The sequence below is a fragment of the Onychostoma macrolepis genome, chromosome 24 (assembly GCF_012432095.1).
Source record: "Onychostoma macrolepis isolate SWU-2019 chromosome 24, ASM1243209v1, whole genome shotgun sequence".
NCBI classification, from domain to species: domain Eukaryota; kingdom Metazoa; phylum Chordata; class Actinopteri; order Cypriniformes; family Cyprinidae; genus Onychostoma; species Onychostoma macrolepis.
In genome coordinates, this window is record NC_081178.1 from 25,901,396 (window position 1) to 25,923,826 (window position 22,431).

General features: G+C 40.3%; 1 protein-coding gene across 1 annotated transcript; it reads left to right on the plus strand.

Moving 5' to 3' along the window:
* The first annotated feature begins 1,401 nt into the window (after positions 1-1,401).
* Positions 1,402-21,156, plus strand: cdk13 (cyclin dependent kinase 13). The gene is given in 15 exon segments (XM_058765342.1): positions 1,402-3,133; positions 8,947-9,501; positions 10,299-10,466; positions 10,544-10,593; positions 10,596-10,682; positions 11,205-11,375; positions 11,453-11,642; positions 12,275-12,331; positions 12,443-12,544; positions 12,627-12,704; positions 12,803-12,919; positions 15,128-15,259; positions 16,267-16,466; positions 17,551-18,015; positions 19,125-21,156. Coding segments are annotated over 15 exon segments (3,792 nt in total). The 5' UTR covers positions 1,402-2,171; the 3' UTR covers positions 19,583-21,156.
* Positions 21,157-22,431: the final 1,275 nt, after the last annotated feature.

Consider the following 22,431-nt stretch of genomic DNA (forward strand, 5'->3'; position numbering starts at 1 on the left):
AAATAACTCTTCTGAGGAGCCAGAATGCAGTTTACTGTGAGCAGATGAACACAAAGCCTCCTGTGACGTGTCTGTGTGAGAGTATAGTGTATATCGCTGAGGCCGTGGCTTTAGTAGCAAACGCAGCTGTGTTCCTGCCTGTTCATGGTGCTATATCTGCTTACAAAAGCTGTGTGTGTGTGTGTGTGTGTGTGTGTGTGTGCAGCATGGGCTGTGTGTGTCCAGAATGTTCTGTCTTATGATTACAAAATAAAGCATACAGAATATATAGCTAATTTTCAGTTGTCTGTAGTATTTCAAGGTTTGTTTTATATTTGAACCCAAATTGTAAAGTAACGAACTGCATTTAAGTTCACTGTTCCTGCATTTCTGACTGTAAAGGTATTTGGACGCAATAGAAATTAAATTGTCTAAATTAAATGATTTGAATAAATTTAAAAAGACAACATTATTTGTGCTGTTTGATAACAGTTTGTGGTCCAGTTTGCTTTTGTTTTATTGCTAGTAAAACCCCTTTTAAAACATGAAATGGTATAAATGGCTGTGAGAAAGAAATTGTCAATGATTTAGATAAATAATAAATTACAACATTGTTTGTGCTCTTATAAAAACAATTTTTGGTCCCGCAGAACTGAGGTCAGGTTATTTTGGTTTAGTAACAACAGCCCTTATGAAATATGAAATGGGAACCAAAATATCATAGTAAACACAGTTAGTTTTACCTCTTTAAATATGCAGCAATTAGTCATTATTGTCAAAAAATAAAATGTAATTTGTCTAAATTAAAGAATTTAGATCAATTCTAATTTTTCTATTTCTATTTCCTTTTTATTATGGTCTGTTACTTGTTTTGAAAGTATGTTTTATGTTATTCCCCCCATAAAATGTCCTGCATCACTTTTTATATGAATTATTAACTTGTGTGTGATGTTTATTTATGAACTATTATTAATGCTCATTCAAATCATATCCTGTAGTTGTGCATTGACTTATTTACTGAAATGAATAATTAATGTCTTGATCTTTATTGCATAGTGAGTTGTCTATGCTTATCAGTGACCAGGGTTTTTTTCCCTTCTAATCAGCAAATGTTGAGTAACTTTTCAGGTTTTATTTCAATTACAACATTCATTTGCCCTTTTATGCCTCAGCAGATCAGCCAAAGGTCTGCAGATAAGACACCTAAGGAAACCGCTCTAGTTTTCCAAGAGATTGATCCTATTGAACACACAATGCACGGAATCAGTCACCGCCACGTACTTGAAACCTAAACACTTTCATTTCTCAACTGTTGCATGGATATAAAAAGCGTCGCATGTACAAAAGGAGACACGTGGTGGCGCCCTCTGCTGCCAGCGGCATATGTTTGCAAGGTTTAGGAGTTAATAAGTGCCACTGCTAGAGCAAATCTTCTCTGATTGAAGGCCTCAGAGAGCAAAGGCCTACTGGCGGGATAGTGCGCTCGATTCGCTACTTTTATTTTTGTGCTTGGAATGATTGCAGCTTAATTCAATCCTATAACCAGCTGATTTATTTAGTATTTTTTATTGAGATGCAATTTAGATCCAAAATGCCACGTAAATCCAACTCTCTGGACTAAACGGGATTTATGATTTTCTGCATCGTGTCGAATCTGCCGAGCTGAACTCCGCGCTGACCAACATGCGTGCTACTTCCTTGTTAGTGAGTCGGTGTGAGAGGGCGACGAGAAGTTTGAGCCCCGTATAAGTATGTGTGGATTTAACTAACGTTTTCGATGAGATCTTCCCTTTGGAAATCTCGCCAGGCGCAGAAAACGAGCCGTTTTGAACTCGTCACCGGGAGGACAGCGCTATCCGAGCCATGGAGGCGGATTTAAAGGCTGTTGTGTGGCGGATCTGCTAAGTTAGCACAGGCTGGCTAACACAATCTCTTCATCATATGCACGGAACTGGATTACAACTCGAGGCTTTTATTGACTTCTCCGAGGCTTTTTTAGGGGTTTATCCGATTGATGTGCGTTGGGATGAGTGAATGCGATGGATTCGGTGTGATCTGGCTGGGAACGGTCGCTGTGTGAGCACACAGACGCTAACGCTAGCTGTGCTATAATAGCGCTTAAAGTGGGTTTCAAATGTTTTGCTTTGTTTAACACCGGGGATTGAGACGCGAGCGATAAAGTGGGATATTAAATGCCGAACCCAGAGATCGTTCCCCGCGAGGGCCGGGGGAGAAGCCCGCCGTCACAGAGGAGTCAGAGGGAGGCGAAGCGGAGCAAGAGCCGCCGCGAGCGGCACCGGGAGAAGCGGCGGTCCTCGTCGTCCTCCTCCCGGAGAAAGAAGCACAAGCACGGCTGGGAGAAGCAGCAGCAGCCGTGGCAGCAGCAGGAGGTGGTTTACGACGGGGGTGTTCGGACTTTAGTGGAGTACGACGACGTGAGCTCGCAGTCCGAGCGTTTCTCCGGTAGCCCGTCGCCCAGAACCGGCACCCCGTCCGTGAGCGAAGCCGAGCTCCAGGACTCCAGCTTCACCCCGGGCAGAAGCGAGCACGACGACTCCTCTCGGAGGAGAGACGAGAAGGGACGCCTGGAGAAGCAGATGAAGAGGAACCGGTCCAACCGAGAACGGGACGCGGCGCTCAAGTCCCGCAGCGGCGTGAGAAATCACGACAGTAACGGCAAGAAGCCTTCCTCCGCGGCCCAAGCGGACAAGAAAGAGTCGAAGCGACTTAAAAGCAAGTCCAAATCCGAGAAGGACCCTCCTTCCGCGTATAGGGACCCGCCGCAAGCTTACCGTGACGACTACTGGAGGAACAGCCCGAGCTTCAAAGCGGCGGATAACGTTAGTCCCTTCGCGACGGCGTATTCCTACGGATACCAGTCTCCTAACACGAACTACCCGTTCATTTCCCGGAGGAGCCCCGCTAAGAGGCTGTCTCCGAGCTCGACCTGCTACGCTCGGGATTCAGAGCTGTACGGTGCCTATAACGTCTCGAAGTCGCCGAGCTCGTACTCCAGTAAGAGGAAGCGTTCCCCGAGCAGCCCGTACTGGCGCCGGTCACCGAGCTACGGCCGACACAGTCCCTACGAGCAGAGCGAGGTCCCCCGCACCAGGAGCCCCTACAGAAAGTCCCCGAGCCCCAGTCCGGACGCCAGGTAAGCCGAGTGCATCCCTGCTGTTGTTTAGTGGCATTTTCAAATTTGGCATTTTTCAAATATCGGCATCAGCCTTTTCCTTCGAGGCTTTTATTTTGACGATGTCATTTTCACTGTGTGCTGTATGTAAAATGAGTGTTACCTTGGCTTTATTTAAAAAAAAAAAAAAAATATATATATATATATATATGATTCCCAATGTACACAAACTTCCCAAAATACCGACTGCCCTGTTGGTTACAGTGTTTATTTCCTTTTTAGTTATATTTTTATTAAATATTTATTTATTTGTGAAAAATGCTTTGTCATCTAAAGTATAAATGTTTATTTTACACACTTATTTTTAATCCATTTTCAAATGATTTCAAATTTATTAAATATTAATTAAAATAAATACAATTATATTAGCTTTATATCGGTCATCGGCCACCCTGCTTTCCAAGATATCGGCATTGACTAAAAAAAAAAAAAAAAAAAAACAATATCGGTCGACCACTAGTCTTGTGTACCAAGAAAGTCTAATTATATGTTATGCGTGGGTTAGTAACTAGGGATGCACCGATATGAAAATTGAGGCTGCACGATTAATCGAAATTAAATGGCAAAGGCAGAAGCTGCGATTGTCGTGCGTGTCTTTCAGTGAAGCACAGTTCTGTGATCAGCAGTAAATCTCCACCAATCTTGAATAATAAACACACGACTACAAGTATATAATAATCCAATACTCGCTTCTTAGAATACTATGAAATATGTTGCGTGCCTGATTCTGTGTAAGAAGCCACATCATCTCACAGAAGGATTTATTTCAAACACTCGACTGACGTTATGAAGTGAGTTTGGAGTAAAAACATGTTATTAAATGTGGTATTTTCACATGCTTTCACAAATCCATACAATGGTAACCGTATTTTCTGCCACTACTTTAATCAAACATTTTATTAAAATTAAGCTACTTTCACCGCTGAACAAAGATCCATTATGTTACAAATGTTAGAAACTATACGTACCGTGGTTTTATTAATTGGCTGAAGGATATTATTGTGCTTTTATAACAGCTTGTGATTGTTGCTTTTCTTTGTCAGATGCAAATGCGTTTCCAGAAGTATATTAAACTGTATATAGTTTTTGAATAATTTGCACATTGTTTTTCTAGTTTTCAAGATTGTGCTGTTGTCTTCTGCCTGTTGTGGACTTTATGAAGACCATACAGCCTTTATTTGTTTCTGCTGTTTTAGTTATAGTCGGCACAAACGTGTAGAAGACATTTTGATTTGATTCATTTGACCTTAAAGTAGTCTTTCCACCCACTGTTGACTCTTTCCACACACTGTGAAGAAGAATGCGGCAGACACGTGTCTCGTGGTGCTTGAGCTCACGTGAATCGCAGGCTTTATAACGGGAGGGTGAGCTGGTTCGAGTCGAGCGGCCCGTGGCTTAAGCAACACACTGGACATTGAAGCCTTAGACTTTGTGACATTAGCATCATGAGTTTAAAACTGTAAGTCATAAGTGAGTTTTATAAAGGGCTCAGTCAGTTGTTGAATTAGGCATAATGATGGTTGTAATTATAAACATAAGTGTAATCTCAGTTTGAGAAGCAAATTACATGCGTGTTCATTGGCTGACTCAGTCGTTATGTGGCTTCATCCGCTTTGCTGTCAGATGATTGCACAACCAAATAACACAGACAGTGATCATAAACTGGATCACTTTTGTTAATAGTAAATTCGACAAGTGTTTCAGCATGAAATACTGTTTTGTTTAGGATGAAGGCTTAGCACATTTGCAATTCTTTAATGATTAAATATACGTTCTATATAAGCAGCCATGTTTAGTTCTTTCTTTCCGTTTATTGATTAATATCTCTCAGATCACTTAAATGCAGCTTGTATTGAAACAAGGTAAAAGCCTTGGTTTCATAAGTACAGGGAACCTGAGTTTATCTGGTCTCTGTGTTCGAATATTGTTTTGCATAAAAGAAACCATCAGTTAAATGTGTAATGTTTTCCATCTTGAGCGACTGATGTGTGTAGCACTGCGTTATGCACAGTATTTGACACTTGTTTCACTAAACGAATAGTAAACCCATAAATGATATTTCTGTTGGAAGTTTACTCGCCCTCGTGTTGATCAGAATTTTGGGGTCTGTAAGATTCATGTTTTTGAAAGAAGTCTCTTCTGCTCACCAAGGCTGCATTCATTTGATCAAAACTACAGTAAAAACTGTGAAATGTTTCAAATCAATTTAAATTTAATATCACTGTTTTCTATGTGAATATCTATTAAACTGTAATTTATTTCTGTGATGCGCTGCTGTATTTTCAGCATCATTACTGCAGTCTTCAGTGTCACATGATCTTCAGAAATCATTCTAATATGCTGATTTGCTGCTCAACAAACATTTCTGATTATTATCAATGTTGAAAACAGTCGTGCTGCACAATATTTTCATAGATATTCTTTGATGAATATAAAGTTCCAAAGAACACCATTTATTTGAAATAGAAATTAAAACTTCATACATTTCTTTTGTCACTTTTTTTTAATCAATTTAATGCATACTTGTTTAAAAGTATTAATTAAAAAAAATAAAAATTTTAAATGGTAGGAAGTATATGGCTTTCTGCTGCAAAACACACAATGAGGTTTTTAAAATGTTGTATTGTGCACAGTGAACGTACAGTAACCACAAGCTTCAAATATAGTAAAATTATATTAATAAAGTCAGTGTGTGGGGAACAGACAGAAGGGGTTTTCACAATGGCTTTGGTTTACAACAACAGAGCGTCAGATATCAGTCATTCTCAATATCCGGCGCTAGCAGTGCAGTCAGTGATCTGCTGCTTGATTATACTTAATCACTTAAATCATTATTGTAGAAAAAAGTCCCTTCCACTTAGCTCTCATATTTCATTCCCACATTTTCAAAACTCATGCATTTTGCATGGTTTAGACGCAACAACCAGTGATGATGTCTAATGTGATGCAGCACATCTTGAGGCATCAACCATTTTTTAGTTTGAATCTGTGCATATGTGAGCGTGATGCATAAATGTACGCTGCGTTTATGGTGTTTGCCACAAAATGCTTAAGTCGGGAATATTCTGATTAACTGTCAATTAGAGCTGCATGATTAATTAAGACTGTGATCTTGATTCAAACACCTACGCAATCTTATTCCTGAATGATGATTTGACAATTAATATATGAATCCTGCGTGTCTCTGTGTTAATAAAAGGCACAAAACGCGTGGTTTCGTTTACTAAACACATGCTGAAGTGCGCGTCACGCTTGCGATGATTTCAGCGTCTGTCGTCTCACTAAATGAGGGCGTAATTACATAAACAACATTTACAGAACTGTTCTGAGAGTCACTTCATGGGCACTTTACCATTTAATTTGAGCAAAACTAGCGTCATATCATATTCACACGGAAATTTAAAGGTATTCACGGCAACCCGTTAAAATTAAATTTCGGTTTAACTTGAAGACATTGTGCCAGAAATATATTAATATTGTTCAGTAGAATGTACTTACGGTAATACTACTACCAGCCCTACTACTGAAATTATTCAAACTTTATTTTTTTTAAGGAATAATCACACAGTATTTCTTTCATGTTTTAATTTATATAGTAAATCCCCTTTGTTTATTGAAAGATAAATAAAATTAATGGTGTAGCTATCTAGACTATACTTCTAATTAAAAACTGATCACAAATATTGCTTATATATTAATTTAAATATTTGATTATCCTCAACATCCCATATTTTCAATTATCCGTTCACTGGGGACCTAATGTGTCTTCTGAGCCTATAGCGTCGGCCGAAGCGCCGGTCTCACGATCACAAGCTCGCCAGTCCGATGTTAGTCAGAGGATGCAGGTAGACTAATACCTAGTTGTCTGCCGCCAACTGCTTGCTTATGACAAAAAGTGTAGTTTACTTAGTCTTTTCCCGTACAGCTTGCTAGCACCAGTGATAACCAGAAATCTGAGGTCTCCGATGACGTGCCGACTGCTCCGTTCATTCATGAGCCTTCAGTTTGATCTATCCTGGCCGTAGATTTGCGGTAACAAAAGCCTCCTCACAGTCTAACAGTCACAATGATTTCAGGACAGTTCAGAATAAATCAAATAGAACAATTTATTATTAGTCAGGTAAACGTGTCGTGCCAATTAACTACATAAAACAATAAGAAGCCAATTCAAAAATAAGAAAATGCATAACATCAGTTGTTCAAAGATGAATCTAAGAGTAAAATGTTTACCTGAGTTCAAGAAGAAAATACATAGTATGGAACATATTAAATACCCTCCACACTACGGGCTGATCTGGCTGCAGAATCACACCGACTGATTTGCAACTTACCCTTAAATACTACCACACTACCACAGAACAAAAGGCCCATAAACATTTATTCTCTGCCCCAAAACAGATTAGATCTGTGTATGGGGGATGAGAAACCTCTCTAGGAGCTGTTCTCGTGCACCAAATGGTCACACCTGTAGAGCAATGTTTATCAGGTTTTGAAATGAGACCGCCCCCGCAACAGAGGTACAGGATTCACTTACGTTTTCAATATTTCTCATAATACAAGTGACTACTGTGAAATTGAGACTAGTTTACCCATCGCACCGAGACCTTTAAAATGATACCAAACATGAAGGGGAAAAACAACAGGTTCACAAGATGCATGATATGTGGTATTTGCATATTCTTAATGAACTTTGAGTGAACCCTTTTGGGGAGAAAGAGGGAGATGCAGAGATGGCAGGGTGAAGAAGGGGGTCGTAAATGATCAAAGAAGATAAGTTTGGTTAGGGTGGTGTTGTCTGTTCTCTTTGGAGATCTCTTCTCCAGGTTAGTTTCATGGCTTTATTGCATGGCGTCTGTGAGTTCCTGAGTTAATTTCATAAAGGAAATAATTTCACTCCCTACAACGTCAAAGTCAAAATACGACTGAATTAATTCGAGGTGCACTTCTTCATTATGCAAAATGCAGGTTATAAGCATTTTGGGTTTCTTCTCACAATATTATTAGCGTATTATATATTACATAGCCTCAAGGACTTTTGCAAAAATAAAATATACAGACTTTTATGTGCGCACAAGAAACCATTTAACTTGTATAGGACGATGCACGCTGAGCCACCTGTTGTGCCATCAGCCCATTTCACTGTGGTTTCTTGGCCTCCACAAAGTATGCGTTAAAGAGACCTAAGACCTTGAAATATGGCATACCGCCCTAACGAAAAACAAATATTAAACACTTTGAGCAAGTAGATTTATATTAATTCATGTGCATCCATGCTCTTGTTTTATTCATAGTAAGATGACGGTGATGCACAAAGGAAATGGGTTATATAAAACTAGAAACTGTAATGCGTAAGCATGCAAAAAAAAGTTTCTTGTGTGCATGTAAAAGTTTGTTTGTTTTATTATTATTTTTTATTTTAGGGGCTCTGTATGTTAATGTGACTTAGAGAAAATCAATGGAGAAAAAAAAACCCCAGCGAAAATAAAAATATTAGATGCCTGCACTATATACCAGATATGTGACTCTGAACCACAAAACCAGTCATAAGGGTCAATTTGTTTTTAAAATATACATGGGGATACAAATATACCCGTGCTACTTTTGACTGGTTTTGTGCTCCAGGCTCACATAATGCTGAAAATGATGCACTATGAACCATTTATTTTAAATATGGTCTGAGAGGTTTGGAAATTTGAGTCTGGAAAAGTATGGCATTTTGAAATGGAAAAAAATGTAGGAACCCTGATATGAATGAATTCTGCTGTTGCTTTCAGGCGGACGGGAAAGTCCCGCAGCAGGAGCCCGTACCAGTCCTCGCGTCATTCTCGCTCGCGCAGCCGTCACCGGCACTCACGGTCCCGGAGCCGGCCCTCCAGCCTGTCCCCCAGCTCGCTGACCCTGAAGAGCAGCCTGGCCGCCGAGCTCAGCAAGCAGAAGAAAGCCAAGGCCGCCGAAGCCGCCCGCGTCAAGAACTCCAGCAATACCTCCACCCCGACCAAGGGCTCCTCGTCGTCCTCCAGCGCTCCCCAGCCCAGCCCCGTCACCAACCACACAACCAAGAAGACCAGGCCTCCCTCACCGCCGCCTGTGTCCGAGAAAGGCCCCAGAACCCCGGTGTCCAGTCAGCCGCAGTCTCCTGTGGATCGACCCGCCAAGAGGAGCTCGGACACCTCGCAGGCCAGCAGAGAAGCTAAGGTAAAGGAGGATAAAAAGAAAGGAGGACAGTCCGTGCAGGTTAAAGACAAGGACCGAGAGAAAGCAGCTGCTCCAGCTGTAGCCCCTCCTCCGCTGGCAGCCAACAACCTGGATCATCTGGATGGAAGCGACAGGTTTGTTTTCAACATTCATCTTCATAAAACCTGCAGAAATATTCAGATTTTCAAAGGTCAGTTTAAGACTTTTTAAAGACCTATTTAAGACAATTCAAGGACCAACCTGAGGGAAGCATAAATGAGCATTCGTTGAGTCGGTGTATTCTGGAAATGTGAATGATTGAGAGCTGAAAATGAGTTGTATTAGCAATAGTTTAAAATACAGCGTCTAACAACTTTCCTTTAATTCGTTTGACAAAGAAGCAGCATAACTAAAACATGGAAATAGCTTTTGCTATATCTTCTGATCAGACAAAAAATTGTTGTCCGTTCTCTGTATTTTTCCAGTGCAAATGTCTAAAGATAAATTGTTAGAATTTTTATTTTCTCAGAAACTGATCAAAATGTAGTGAGTTTATTAGTAAAACAAAAACAAATATCTGCCAACGGGCTCAAAAAAATCAACGTTTCATTTTCATAGCACATTGACAGATATTAGTACAAGCACAAACTCACTTAGTTTTGTTCAATTTCTCAGAAAACTTCATTTTACTTCTCAAGTGCATGTATCTCGTGTTAAGGATGTTCAGATATTTGTACTGGAAAACAAGACAAAAATACTGTGGAGGATATTCCTTTTTTTGCAGTGCATGTTGCATATAATGCCATGACCGTCTGCTCTGATCGATGACCTTTTTAAGGTCTTAATTTGTGGAAGGGTGAATTTAAGACTTGCAGAAACCTTGTATCCACACTTTGTTGGATTGTGCATTCTTTTTATTATTTCTACTGATGGCTTCTTTTTTCAATACCAGTATCTTGAAGGAGTCTTCAGCAATCACAGGGAAGAAGAAACCCGAAAGGAAAGCCCGTCACCTCCTCGCAGACCTCCCTCTTCCTCCAGAGCTCCCGGGCATCGTCCCTGGTTCGCCTCACAGCTCACCTGATGACAAAAAGACGCCCACCCCGCGGAAGAGACCAAAGTATGTAGTCAAACAATCCCTCCTGCAACATCTACTCAGGTTAGCAACGTTAAGCATCATCTGTGGTTGTGTTGCAGAATATGTGGTCCACGCTTCGGAGAGATCAAGGAGACGGAGATAGACTGGGGAAGCGGTGCGTTGACAAGTTTGAAATCATTGGGATCACTGGAGAAGGTACTTATGGACAGGTGTACAAAGCCAAGGACAAAGACACTGGTAAGTTCTTCTCAAACATCTATATACAGTGGTGGCTGTTGTCAGACAAAAATCTCACTGGATTATTACAATTAATGGCGAAATGAATGCTTGGGAATGTAAACTGATATTTCCTACTGACACACTACAGCAAAAGATAGAAATAACTGCTTTTAGCTGATGGAAGTACTAGTAAACTCACTTAAAGAGTTATTTAGTATAATTTTGCCAGAAAACATTTTAGAATTGTTATCATATGTTAAATGTAAAAAAAATCCAGTGTAACATGTTTGTTTCCTATATTGTATTTGTTATGCATTTAATTGTTTTTGCCATGAAAATAGCCTAAGATGCTGACATGGCATTAAAAAAAATAAAAAATAAAAAAATGCTATACTACTTCTAATAATTTTGGCAACCACTGTATACCGTGACAATAGAACTATAGTCTGTGCTTAAGTACCTTAATTTGAATGCTAATGCATTCTGAGGCCATTAAACACTTAATGTAGCTAATCTATCTTTCTGGTTTTGCTTATTCAGCTGAGTTGGTGGCCCTCAAGAAGGTCCGTTTGGACAATGAAAAGGAGGGCTTTCCTATCACAGCCATCAGGGAGATCAAGATCTTACGGCAGCTCAACCACAAGAGCATCATCAACATGAAGGAGATAGTCACCGACAAGGAGGACGCTTTAGACTTCAAGAACGACAAAGGTATTGCATGGAAATGACCCATCCTTTGGCTCTCAAGAGTCTCTGCTCGCTGTGATAATTGTGTGATTATCTCACAGGGGCGTTTTACCTGGTGTTTGAGTACATGGACCATGATCTGATGGGCCTGCTGGAGTCGGGCCTTGTGCACTTCAACGAGAGCCACATCAAGTCTTTCATGAGGCAGCTGCTGGAAGGACTGGATTACTGCCACAAGAAGAACTTCCTGCACAGAGACATCAAGTGCTCCAACATCCTGCTCAATAACAAGTCAGTGCACACCAGAGTCACAGTGTTTCTTATCGGGTTGCTTTCAGCATCTGGGATCATTTCACAAGAATCTCGGCCTTCCACTGCACTGCTTTTCCATTGCACTTGATGGACGTGTTTGACGTTGTGTCTTAACCTTGCGTTTTCGTGTTGTGAATTGTAGTGAGCCTGCAGCACAAAAGCAGTCATAAGCAGCACAGGTATATTTGTAGCAATAGCCAACAATACATTGTATGGGTCAAAATTATCCATGTTTCTTTTATGCCATAAATCATTAGGATATTAAGTAAAGATCATGTTCCATGAAGATATTTTGTAAATTTCTACCGTAAATATATCAAAACTTCATTTTTGATTAGTAATATGCATTGCTAAGAACTTCATTTGGACGACTTTAAAGGTGATTTTCTCAATATTTAGATTTTTTTTTTTTTGCACCCTCAGATTCCAGATTTTCAAATAGTTGAAAACTATGTATAATGTATAACGATGTATAAATCTCAATTTTTAAAAACAAAATTGATCCTAATGACTGGTTTTGTGGTCCAGGCTCACAAATCATTGTGTTCCAAACTTTCATAATATGGCAAATCTATCATCTGATTGATGTGTGAATGTGTGCTGTCCTGCAGGGGTCAGATCAAGCTGGCAGATTTTGGATTGGCTCGTCTGTATAACTCTGAAGAGAGGTACGTACCTCCATTTGCGAAGCCACAGAACGTCCTGACTTGATTCAGCAAGCAGTTATGATTTGCGTAAACTGAGCAGACTCTGACTCGTCCTGTGTGTTCATTCTGCAGTCGACCGTACACCAATAAAGTGATCACTCTGTGGTATCGGCCGCCCGAGCTGCTGCTGGGAGAAGAGCGGTACACGCCCGCCATCGACATGTGGAGCTGCGGGTGAGGAAACGCTGTGCTATTAATAGAGAAATCACTCCACATTCCACCTCCTCAAGGTGTTTAAACCCTCCATGTCACACAGGTGCATTCTGGGAGAGCTTTTCACAAAGAAGCCCATCTTTCAGGCCAACCAGGAGCTGGCGCAGCTCGAGCTCATAAGGTAAGAAAAACTGTCCACGTGTGGTTGTAGATCCAGACTGGATGTTCCCGTTTTGCAGTCTGAAATTCAGCTGACCTATATATCTGTGTCCAATCCAGTCGTATCTGTGGCAGCCCTTGTCCCGCTGTGTGGCCAGACGTGATCAAGCTGCCCTACTTCAACACCATGAAACCAAAGAAACAGTACAGGCGGAGGTTAAGGGAAGAGTTTGCTTTGTGAGTAATCAGAAATGAACGGAACCAGTTTAGTCTGTTTTAAAAGGCGTTACAGCTCATGACTACAAAGTGTTAAATTAATATACAGGGTTTCTGCGGGTTTTAAAAAGGTCTTAAAGTCTTAAACTCGCCCTTTCACAATTAAGGCCTAAAAGGTCTTGTATCAGAGCAGAAAGTCTTAAATCATGGAATTAAATGTTGCAAGCACTGCAAAAACATGAGTATCTGCCTCAGTATTCTGTAGTGCTGTCAAACAATTAATCGTGATTAATCGCATCCAAAATAAAAGTTTTTGTTTAGATGATATATATGTGTGTGTACTGTGTAAATATTTTGAAAATATATACATGTATATATTTATATTCATATAATTTTTATATAAATATATTTATTATATAAACTACATTTTTCTTAAATATATACATGCATGTGTGTATTTATATAAAAATACACAGTACACACACTCTTATTTTGTCAACTCTTATTTTGGATGCGATTAATCACAATTAATTGTTTGACTGCACTAGTATTTTGTTTTCCAATTCAAATATCTAAACATCCTTAAATTAAGATGCATTTACTTGTAAATGCAAATTAAACATGAAGTCTTGTTTTCTGAGAAACTGAACAAAATTAAGTGAATTTATACTTAAAACAGAAATAAATGTCTGTCGATAGGGAATGAAAACTTTGATTTTTCTGAGGCCATTGACAGATATTTGTTCTTGTTTTCAAACATTTTGATCAATTTCTCATAAAACAAGACTTATTTTGTCAATTTGCTTCTTAATCAAATCTTTAGACATTTGAACTGGAAGACAAGCCAAAAATACTAAGAACATCATCACTTTCTTTGCAGTGTGATGCAGTCATTTTATTTTTGTAAAATGAATTAAAAAGTAATGGATATCTGTCGCTTTTACAAACTTTAGTGTTGCGGATACATTTGCATTTAGAGACCATACTGAATATTGTGTTCCATTCGATTCATTCCTTAAAGGAACACTCCACTTTTTTTGGAAATAGGCTCATTCTGCAACTCCCCCAGAGTTAATAAGTTGAGTTTTACCTTTTTTGAATCCATTCAGCCGATCTCCGGGTCTGGCGATAGCACTTTAGCATAACAGCATAGATCATTGAATCCGATTAGACCAGTAGCATCACGTTCAAAAATGACCAAAGAGTTTCGATATTTGTCCTGTTTAAAACTTGACTCTTCTGTAGTTATATCGTGTACTAAGACCGGCGGAAAATGAAAAGTTGCGATTTTCTAGGCTGATATGATTAGGAACTATACTCTCATTCCGCGTAATAATCAAGGAACTTTGCTGCCGTACCATGGCGCGGCAGGCGCAGTGATATTACGCGCCTGAAAGTAGTCCGCAGCCAGGTAACTGGTTATAATATAGCTGGGGACTACTTTCAGGCGCTGCGTAATATCACATTATTACGCCGGAATGAGAGTATAGTTCCTAGCCAAATCGGCCTAGAAAATCGCAACTTTTCATTTTCCGCCGGTCTTACTACACGATATAACTACAGAAGAGTCAAGTTTTAAATAGGACAAATATCGAAACTCTTTGGTCATTTTTGAACGCGATGCTACCGGTCTAATCGGATTCAATGATCTATGCTAAGCTATGCTAAAAGTGCTATCGCCAGACCCGGAGATCGGCTGAATGGATTCAAAAACGGTAAAACTCAACTTATTAACTCTGGGGGAGTTGCAGAATGAGCCTATTTCCAAAAAAAGTGGAGTGTTCCTTTTAAGTTGTCTTGACTTGATCTTAAAAATTCTTACATTTATTATCATAAAGCCTGCAGAAACACTGATATAGGGTGTGTATGGATACGAGTCCTCCTGGGAAGTTTTTGTCCGAGAGTTCTGTTGTAACTGTGATGTGAGCTTTTTATTTTTGGCGGGAAGACAATAGAAGTATTGTATTTTGTGGCAAGATTTAAGGCCGTTCTTCATCAACGTCTTCATAAGTTATTTGCTTCTCCCATGATTTTTGAAATGAATTAACTTCTAATTTGCAGTGGTAATTGTGTCGTTGTGGTGGTGTTCATGTGGGTTTCATTTGTCAATAGGATTGTTTTGATATGATTTGAAGGAAGCATTAGAGGTGTAAAGAAAAATGTATTCTTTAGGTAACTTTAAGTGCTGTAAACATCATTTAGCAGCGTCTGTTCATTTGAATGTTTCAGTATTCCTCTGATGGCCCTGGATTTGTTCGACCATATGCTTGCGTTGGACCCGAGCAAACGCTGCACTGCAGAACAAGCTCTCAGAAGTGACTTCCTCAAAGACGTGGACCCAGCCAAGATGCCCCCACCTGAGTATGAGATTTTTTGTTGTTTTTTGCTTTTATCATTAACTTTGCAATTTGTTTTTCCATTTATACCAGAATTATTTTTATTTATTTTTATATAATTAATACATTTAAAATAGAGTATTATTTAAAAATAGTAAATAAAACACTTTAAAACAATAATAAACTAAACTTAAGCGTGTTGTTTTTCGGTCCAGGCAGTTTAGTCTATGCTTAGCTTTTCTGGGATGAAAAAAAAAAACTAGATTAGATTACATTTAGTCATTTAGCAGATGCTTTTATCCAAAGCGACTTACAGATGAGGATAATGGAAGCAATCAAAATCAACAAAAGAGCAATGATATGAAAGTGCTATAACAAGTCTCAGTTAGCTTAACACAGTACACATAGCAAGGGTTTTGTTTTTTTATATATATATATATATATATATATATATATATATATATATATATATATATATATATATATATATAAAAAGAAAACGGAATAAAAAAAGAATAGAGGCCTTTTTTTGCTTTTGTTAATTGTATAGTAAATGAAAAGAAATAGATACAATGAATAAAGAAGCTAGTGTTAGTTTGTGTGTTATGAAAACAAGCAGTTAGTAAATGAATAGAGTGCAAGTCTAAAAGGAGCAAGTTTTTTTTTTTTTTTTTTTTAAAGAATAGAATTATAATAGAGATTGCTAGAGTTAGAGGGTCAAATAAAGATGGAAGAGATGTGTTTTTAGCCGATTCTTGAAGATGGTTAAGGATGAGTTGGGCAGGAGGGAACATTTATAAGTCTGTGAAAGTGATTTTGTGCCTCTTTGAGATGAACAATAAAGCGACGTTCACTCGCAGAACGCAAGCTTCTAGAGGCACATAAGTCTGAAGTAATGAGTCTCGGTAAAGCGGTGCAGAGCCAGTGCTGGTTTTGTAGCCAAACATCAATGCCTTGAATTTTATGCGAGCAGCTAAGATTAGTTTTTCGCTTCTGATTCTGTGCGGTGGTCTCCGTTTCTTCTCTTTCTAGTCTGCCTCTGTGGCAGGACTGCCATGAGTTGTGGAGTAAGAAACGGCGCCGGCAGAAGCAGATGCCGGAGGAGCTGACCGCTCCCAAAGCCCCTCGGAAGGAGCTGGGTCTGGACGACAGCCGCAGCAACACGCCGCAGGGCTTCCCAGCCGCCGGGGCGCACAAAGGTCCGAGTGCTGCTGCCGCTGCAGCCCTGCTGGGTAAGAGCGTCGCCGCAAACACTCGACGAACCCACATCTTCCTATCGCTAGTCGGTCTGTGTCTGTCACACATTATAGATACATGCACCAGTTACTCTCTCGTTTTGTCACCCACAACACCTTAGTGATACCTTAGCAACCACTTAGCATCTTCACAATAAGCCACACCCCCCACAGCACTATGTTGTCCTGTAGCAGTCAGTAAAGGCTGGAATACACTACATGATTTAAATGTGACCTGATTTTAAAACACTAGGGGTCGGCTTTACTAAACAGCCACGTTTGCATGAGAGCTCAAGTGCTTTTCTTGGGTGTTAAATAATGGCGCAAATACCAGCCATTTGACTACTGCAAACCTTAGTAAATCACATGATTCATTTAAATACTCTCTTAAATACGTTTTTAGCCAAATTAATAAAAGGTTAGTCTTGAGGGTTAATTGAGTAACTACATCACGCGTATGCAATTCTGTATTATTGAAGCACCAAATAATGATTTGAAGTATGGAAGTTTTACATGTCTAAAGCGTCATAGGATCATATGCACTGGTATTTTGGCTCATTTCGAGTCTGAGTGACTGTCTGATGTCTGAAAGTGAGTTTGATTGAGTAACTTGACGGTTCGGTCCGATTTGGATACAAGACTTGACTCATGCATTTTTGCTTAAAGGTGAAGACCCTACTCGATGCATGTTATGCAAGATTCCCCTTTCTGTCAAATGTATTTTATTGGACTATGCAGCTTTTAATGCATGTAGAAAACTCTTTTATGAAGTGAACTCACTTAAGGCTGGACTATACCACACTAGTGATGTCCGGTTCATGAACTTTGAGCATTTTAGGCTGTTTTCATGGCAAAAACCATTCAAAAAATACAAGTATAACACATACAATAAAAACCAGCAAACAAACAAGTTATAATAGAAGTTACATTCTGGCAAAATTATACTAAATAACTCTTTTAAGCTAGTATTTGACTTGGAAACAGACGTTAATGGCAACCCAGCCGGTTTCTCTTTGAGTCGGTTCAGGTTTCATTTGGTAATAAGGAAACCGTTCAATCTTCACTTGTCTCTTTCTTTTAGACCCCAAAGCTCCCAACTCACAACTGACTCAAGAACAGCTGGCTGTGCTTCTGAACCTCCTGCAGTCCAAAAGCGCTCCGGTGGGTTCGGCCCAGTTCGCCCAGACCGTGGGTTCGAAGATGAACCCGGAGACGCTGCAGCAGCTGACGCAGGCTTTGCCGCCCGGGCCGCAGGAGTCTGAGAGACCCCCGGAGCCACCTCCGCTCCCCAAAGTCTCCAAACCCCCTCAGCCGCCCCGGACACCACCCATGCCCAAGCCGCCTTCGCCTCCCTCCCCGCAGCCGTCGGTCAAGAGCGACGGAGAGGCCTCGGCCGCAGCCACGCAGACCGCCGTCACCATGTTCCTCGCTCAGCTCCTCAAAGTCCAGCAAGGAGCGGCAGGAGAGGTCATGGGGTTCGAGGGGGCCGAGGGCGGCGTCTCAAACGCACCGGAGCCGCCGCCTGAGCCCAGCCCTGTTTCTCCAGGTGATTAATCGAAATGAAGTCACAATCGCGATTAGGCAAAAGATCTTTTATGCTTGCCACAATAAATCGCTATTTTTCTGCACTAAACAAGCGAATTTGGCAAGATATTATTTTCAGCGATGATTGACAAGATGTTATAGAATAATTCAATGAAAAACCAATTTTGATGACACATTGACATTCAACCTATTTTTTTAATTTCCTGAAAACGCGGCATCCGAGGAGTTTTCCTAGATCGCATCATATATAGTATGAATGTAATCTGGATGTATTGCGTTGGTGATGTAGCCATTGCTGTGACCTACCAGCTACGTTTCACTAATTCACAAATTGTCTCCTTTAGCCAATAAGATAAATGTCCTGGATGCACACTGCAGAATCTCGGGGGAAGTAGTAGGTCATCTGGGGATTTTTTTGTGTGCTGTCTGAAGAATACTGTGAATTAGGGCATAGTTCATCATCAGTCTGTCTGGAGTGACATGAAGAAACAGAACAAACTGAGACTAAATCCAGAAGAACTGTGTCTCTGCTTCAAGAAACCTCCTGCGACGCTCCTGAGAAACTCTGCTCGAGTGCAGCGAGGACAAAACCTGCTTTAAACACTAAGCATGCTCACAACAAATGTTGATTTAGTTTAGTTAATAGAAGTTAATTGATCAAGAAAATCTATTTATGACATTATTTTGACAGCATCCTCATTTCACAGCATTTTTACACAAGTGCCTAAAACGCTTAACAGTGCTGTAGCTTTGCAGGAGGTTTCTTGAAGCGTCTTGGAGATGCAGTTCTTCTGGATTTAGTCTCAGTTTGTTCTGTTTCTTCATGTCACTCCAGACAGACTGATGATGATGATCAGATCTCAAAAATCTCACTGGATTATTACAATTAATGGCAAAATGAATGTTTGGGAATGTAAACTGATATTTCTTACTGACACACTACAGCAAAAGACTTAAAACCATTTTGAAATATCATGAAAATACTAGTGTTGTAGTAACTTTGGCCTCTGCTGTAAATGTGGTGCACACTGCTTCTCGCCTGCTGTACAGCAGGGAGGTATGTGATGGGCTGCAGCCCCTGATAAGCTTCTGTGGTTGTGTTATCCGCAGCAGCTGAAGTCGGCGGCTCGTCCTCCAGGCCTCTAGAGCCTCTCTCCATTCTCCCGCCGGACCAGAGACCCCCAGAGCCTCCAGAACCGCCTCCCTGCGCAGACCTGGACTACCGGCAGGCCCCCGAGACCAATCCAGCGCAGCCGTCCTCCGCAGCCCCAGGAGAAGCTCCCAGACCCCCGGAGCCAGACTTCAGCCGCCCCCCGCCGCCTTTCGGCTTCGCAGACAGCTACCTCGGCCACATGATGCCCCCTCAGCCGCCTCTCGGCCCGGAGGCCTTCGCTCACGGAGCCGGCGCGGTGTTCAGCGGAGACAAGGACCATCGCTTCGAGTACAATCACAGCGGACCGCCGCCCCCTCCGGGCCAAGCCTGGACTTCTCCATCCCAATCCCTTCCGCTCGGGTACGTTCCCCACGTGAACACGGCCACGCTTCGGGGCAGAGGACTCCCTTTTTGACGGGATCCCGACGAACTTCCAGACGCCTCAGAAAAGGAAGACTCGACGGCTGATGATGCACGCGGGAGTTTTTTTGAGCAATGTTACCAGGCAACTTTGGTTAAAGGGATAGTTCACCCAAAAATGAAAATTCAGTCATTAATTACTCGCCCTCGTGTAGTTTCAACCCCGTAAGACCTTCGTTCATCTTCAGAACACAAATTAAGATATTTTTGATGCAACCCGAGAGCTTTCAGACTCTCACATAGACAACAATGCATCTTCAATTTTGCGAAGCTACAAGAATACTTTTTTGTGTGCAAAAAACCATTTATTCAACAATTCTTCTCCTCGGGTCACCGTCTTCGAGTACCCCAGAACGTAATCAGCATTGTTTATGCTCAGGAGAAAGCGCATGCATGCTATTATTGTTTTCTTTGTGCGCACAGTATTCTCGTAGCTTCCCGAAATTGTGACCGACGTCACATGGACTGTTTTATTGCTATGTTTCTGGGAACATTTCAGCTGCATTGCTGTCTATGGAGGGTCAGAAAGCTCTCATATTTCATCAAAAAATATCTTAATATGTGTTCTGAAGATGAACGAAGGTCTTACGGGTTTGAAACGACACGAGGATGAGTAATTAATGACAGAATTTTAATTTTTGGGTGAACTATCCCTTCAATGTTGCTTTCACCGGGCAACCAGGTGAGACCACGACCGATCTAAAGGATCCAGATAGAAATGTGCCACCCGTTCTCGACGGGAAAGTGCTCGAAAAAAGCCGCCCCGTGTATCATCAGCCTAAAAGACGCACGCAGTTGCCCTCGACCAGCACTAAGAGTCTCAGAACTCGATTTGTAAGATTTCTAAGTATCCCGAGGGCACTCGAGTAACAGCTTGGAGGGACGAACTGTTGGGAGGGGAATTTTTGCATTTCCCGCTCATACCATTTCATAGAGCTGTTTTCGTTTCCCCTCCGATTGATTTTTGTAATCTATTCTACTGCTGTCTTTTAAATTAAAACTGTACCTTTTTTGAGTGTGCATTTACCGTGCCAGGGTAAGTGTTTTTATGACCTTAGCGTCTCCTTTAACTGCGTAAGGACAGACTAGTATTACAATGATGTTTTGCACTACTGAATAAAGTAGGTGGAAACAAGCGAAGGTGTGATGGAGGAATGTGCTGTATCTGCACACGTACATGACCAGTAATGGAAGTCGTTTTCTTTTTACTTTTTCTTTCCCTTTTTTGGTCAGTTGTTTTTGGTTTTTTCCTTCCTTTCTAATGATTCAACAATTATGGGCTCTGTCGCAAGGGTTAATTCACTGGAGGGGCTTGTAAAGGACTCCGGAGAGACTGGTAGCACTTCTGGAATGAACTGGTGAATCTACTGAACGAGTGAACGGATCAAAGCTGTGTTTCTCACCGGTTCCCCACCAGCTCTTGTCTATAGCCATTGTAAAATTGAAAGTAAAGAGACGTTTAACTGATTTCAAGGAGATGAGCAACAATGTCTTTTTTTTGTATGAAGATGTTTTTTTGTTTTTTTCCCCCTTTGGCAAATGTTTATTAAAGAAATGCCAACCATGTAATATGTACTGGTATTTTTAATTCTTTGTATATTTTTGTGTTTCATGTACATCTATAATCAAATATATGCACCACTGCCTGTGTTTATAAGTGTACATGTATCAGATGCTTCAGCGGTGAAGGTTTAAGCTGCCCTGTCTAAAAACTATGATTGAGAAAACAGTTCATGGGAGAATATTGTTAACTTAGTTTTCCAATACTTGTTAGTAAAATGAATTTGAACACAATTGAAGCAATCTCTTGGAGTGGAAATGCTTTTATACCTAAATATAGAAAATGAGCTTACTAAATGTATCTAGTTGTGTTTGACAAAATATTAATTATTATGCTGTTTGTGGAGCGTTTATAAAGTGGTCTTGTAATGCTTCGTTTAGCCGATAGCGGGCAGCAAAAACAACTTGCTCACCTTCCGTAGCGTCTGAATAATAACTTATTGGTCAGTTCCGATACGTCTTAATAATAATTCTTAGCTTCATTCGTCAATTTCCGAATGTTGGTTCAATTTGCTGTTGACGTTGATAAGTCTTATTCGGTTATGCGTTTATTAGACGAGCAGAAGCGCAGCGCACGAGCAGTGTCACGTGGTAACTGTTACTTTTCTCAACGGTCGCTATGATGGGCCAATCACCGTCTTCTGTGATCGCTGGAAAATGTTTTTAAAGCGTTTTGTTGTTGGGTTGAATTTATGTTTGTTTATCACGTAAAAGTCTTCTGCGGTTTTATTTCAAACACCTCGATAGAGACCAAAGTCTTGAGATATAAACGCGGTTTATTTTTTATTAGTATTATTATTATTAAAGAAGGCTGATTGAACATTACAAAAATATTAACAAATAAATCCAGATACACAAGGCAATCTTAAACTGTAGAACAGTGTTTAAGAGAGAAAAATAAATAAATAAAATAAACAAATAACCACATAGGAAAAAAAAAAACAGAAACAACTAAATAATAGGACATATTCAAAGATTGCAGCGGGGGAGCTATAAAGAAAAAAAATTAAATCTATGAAAAATAACAATATGACATTCTTTTTGTTATTAATCTGCATTAGAGACTTTTTCGAAGCTTCCATTTCTGTAAAAAAAATAAATAAATAAATAGATTACACGTTGGTATGCATTTCGCAAACCTTGCAAAATGTAAAAACGACATACTCAATTTTACTTTTGCGTGAATAAGTACCAATAACGTCTTTCAAAGATAGCATATAATGAACATTTATTTGCAGAAATAGAATAAACGCCGTTTATTGTAGGATGTGCGCAGATGACGTA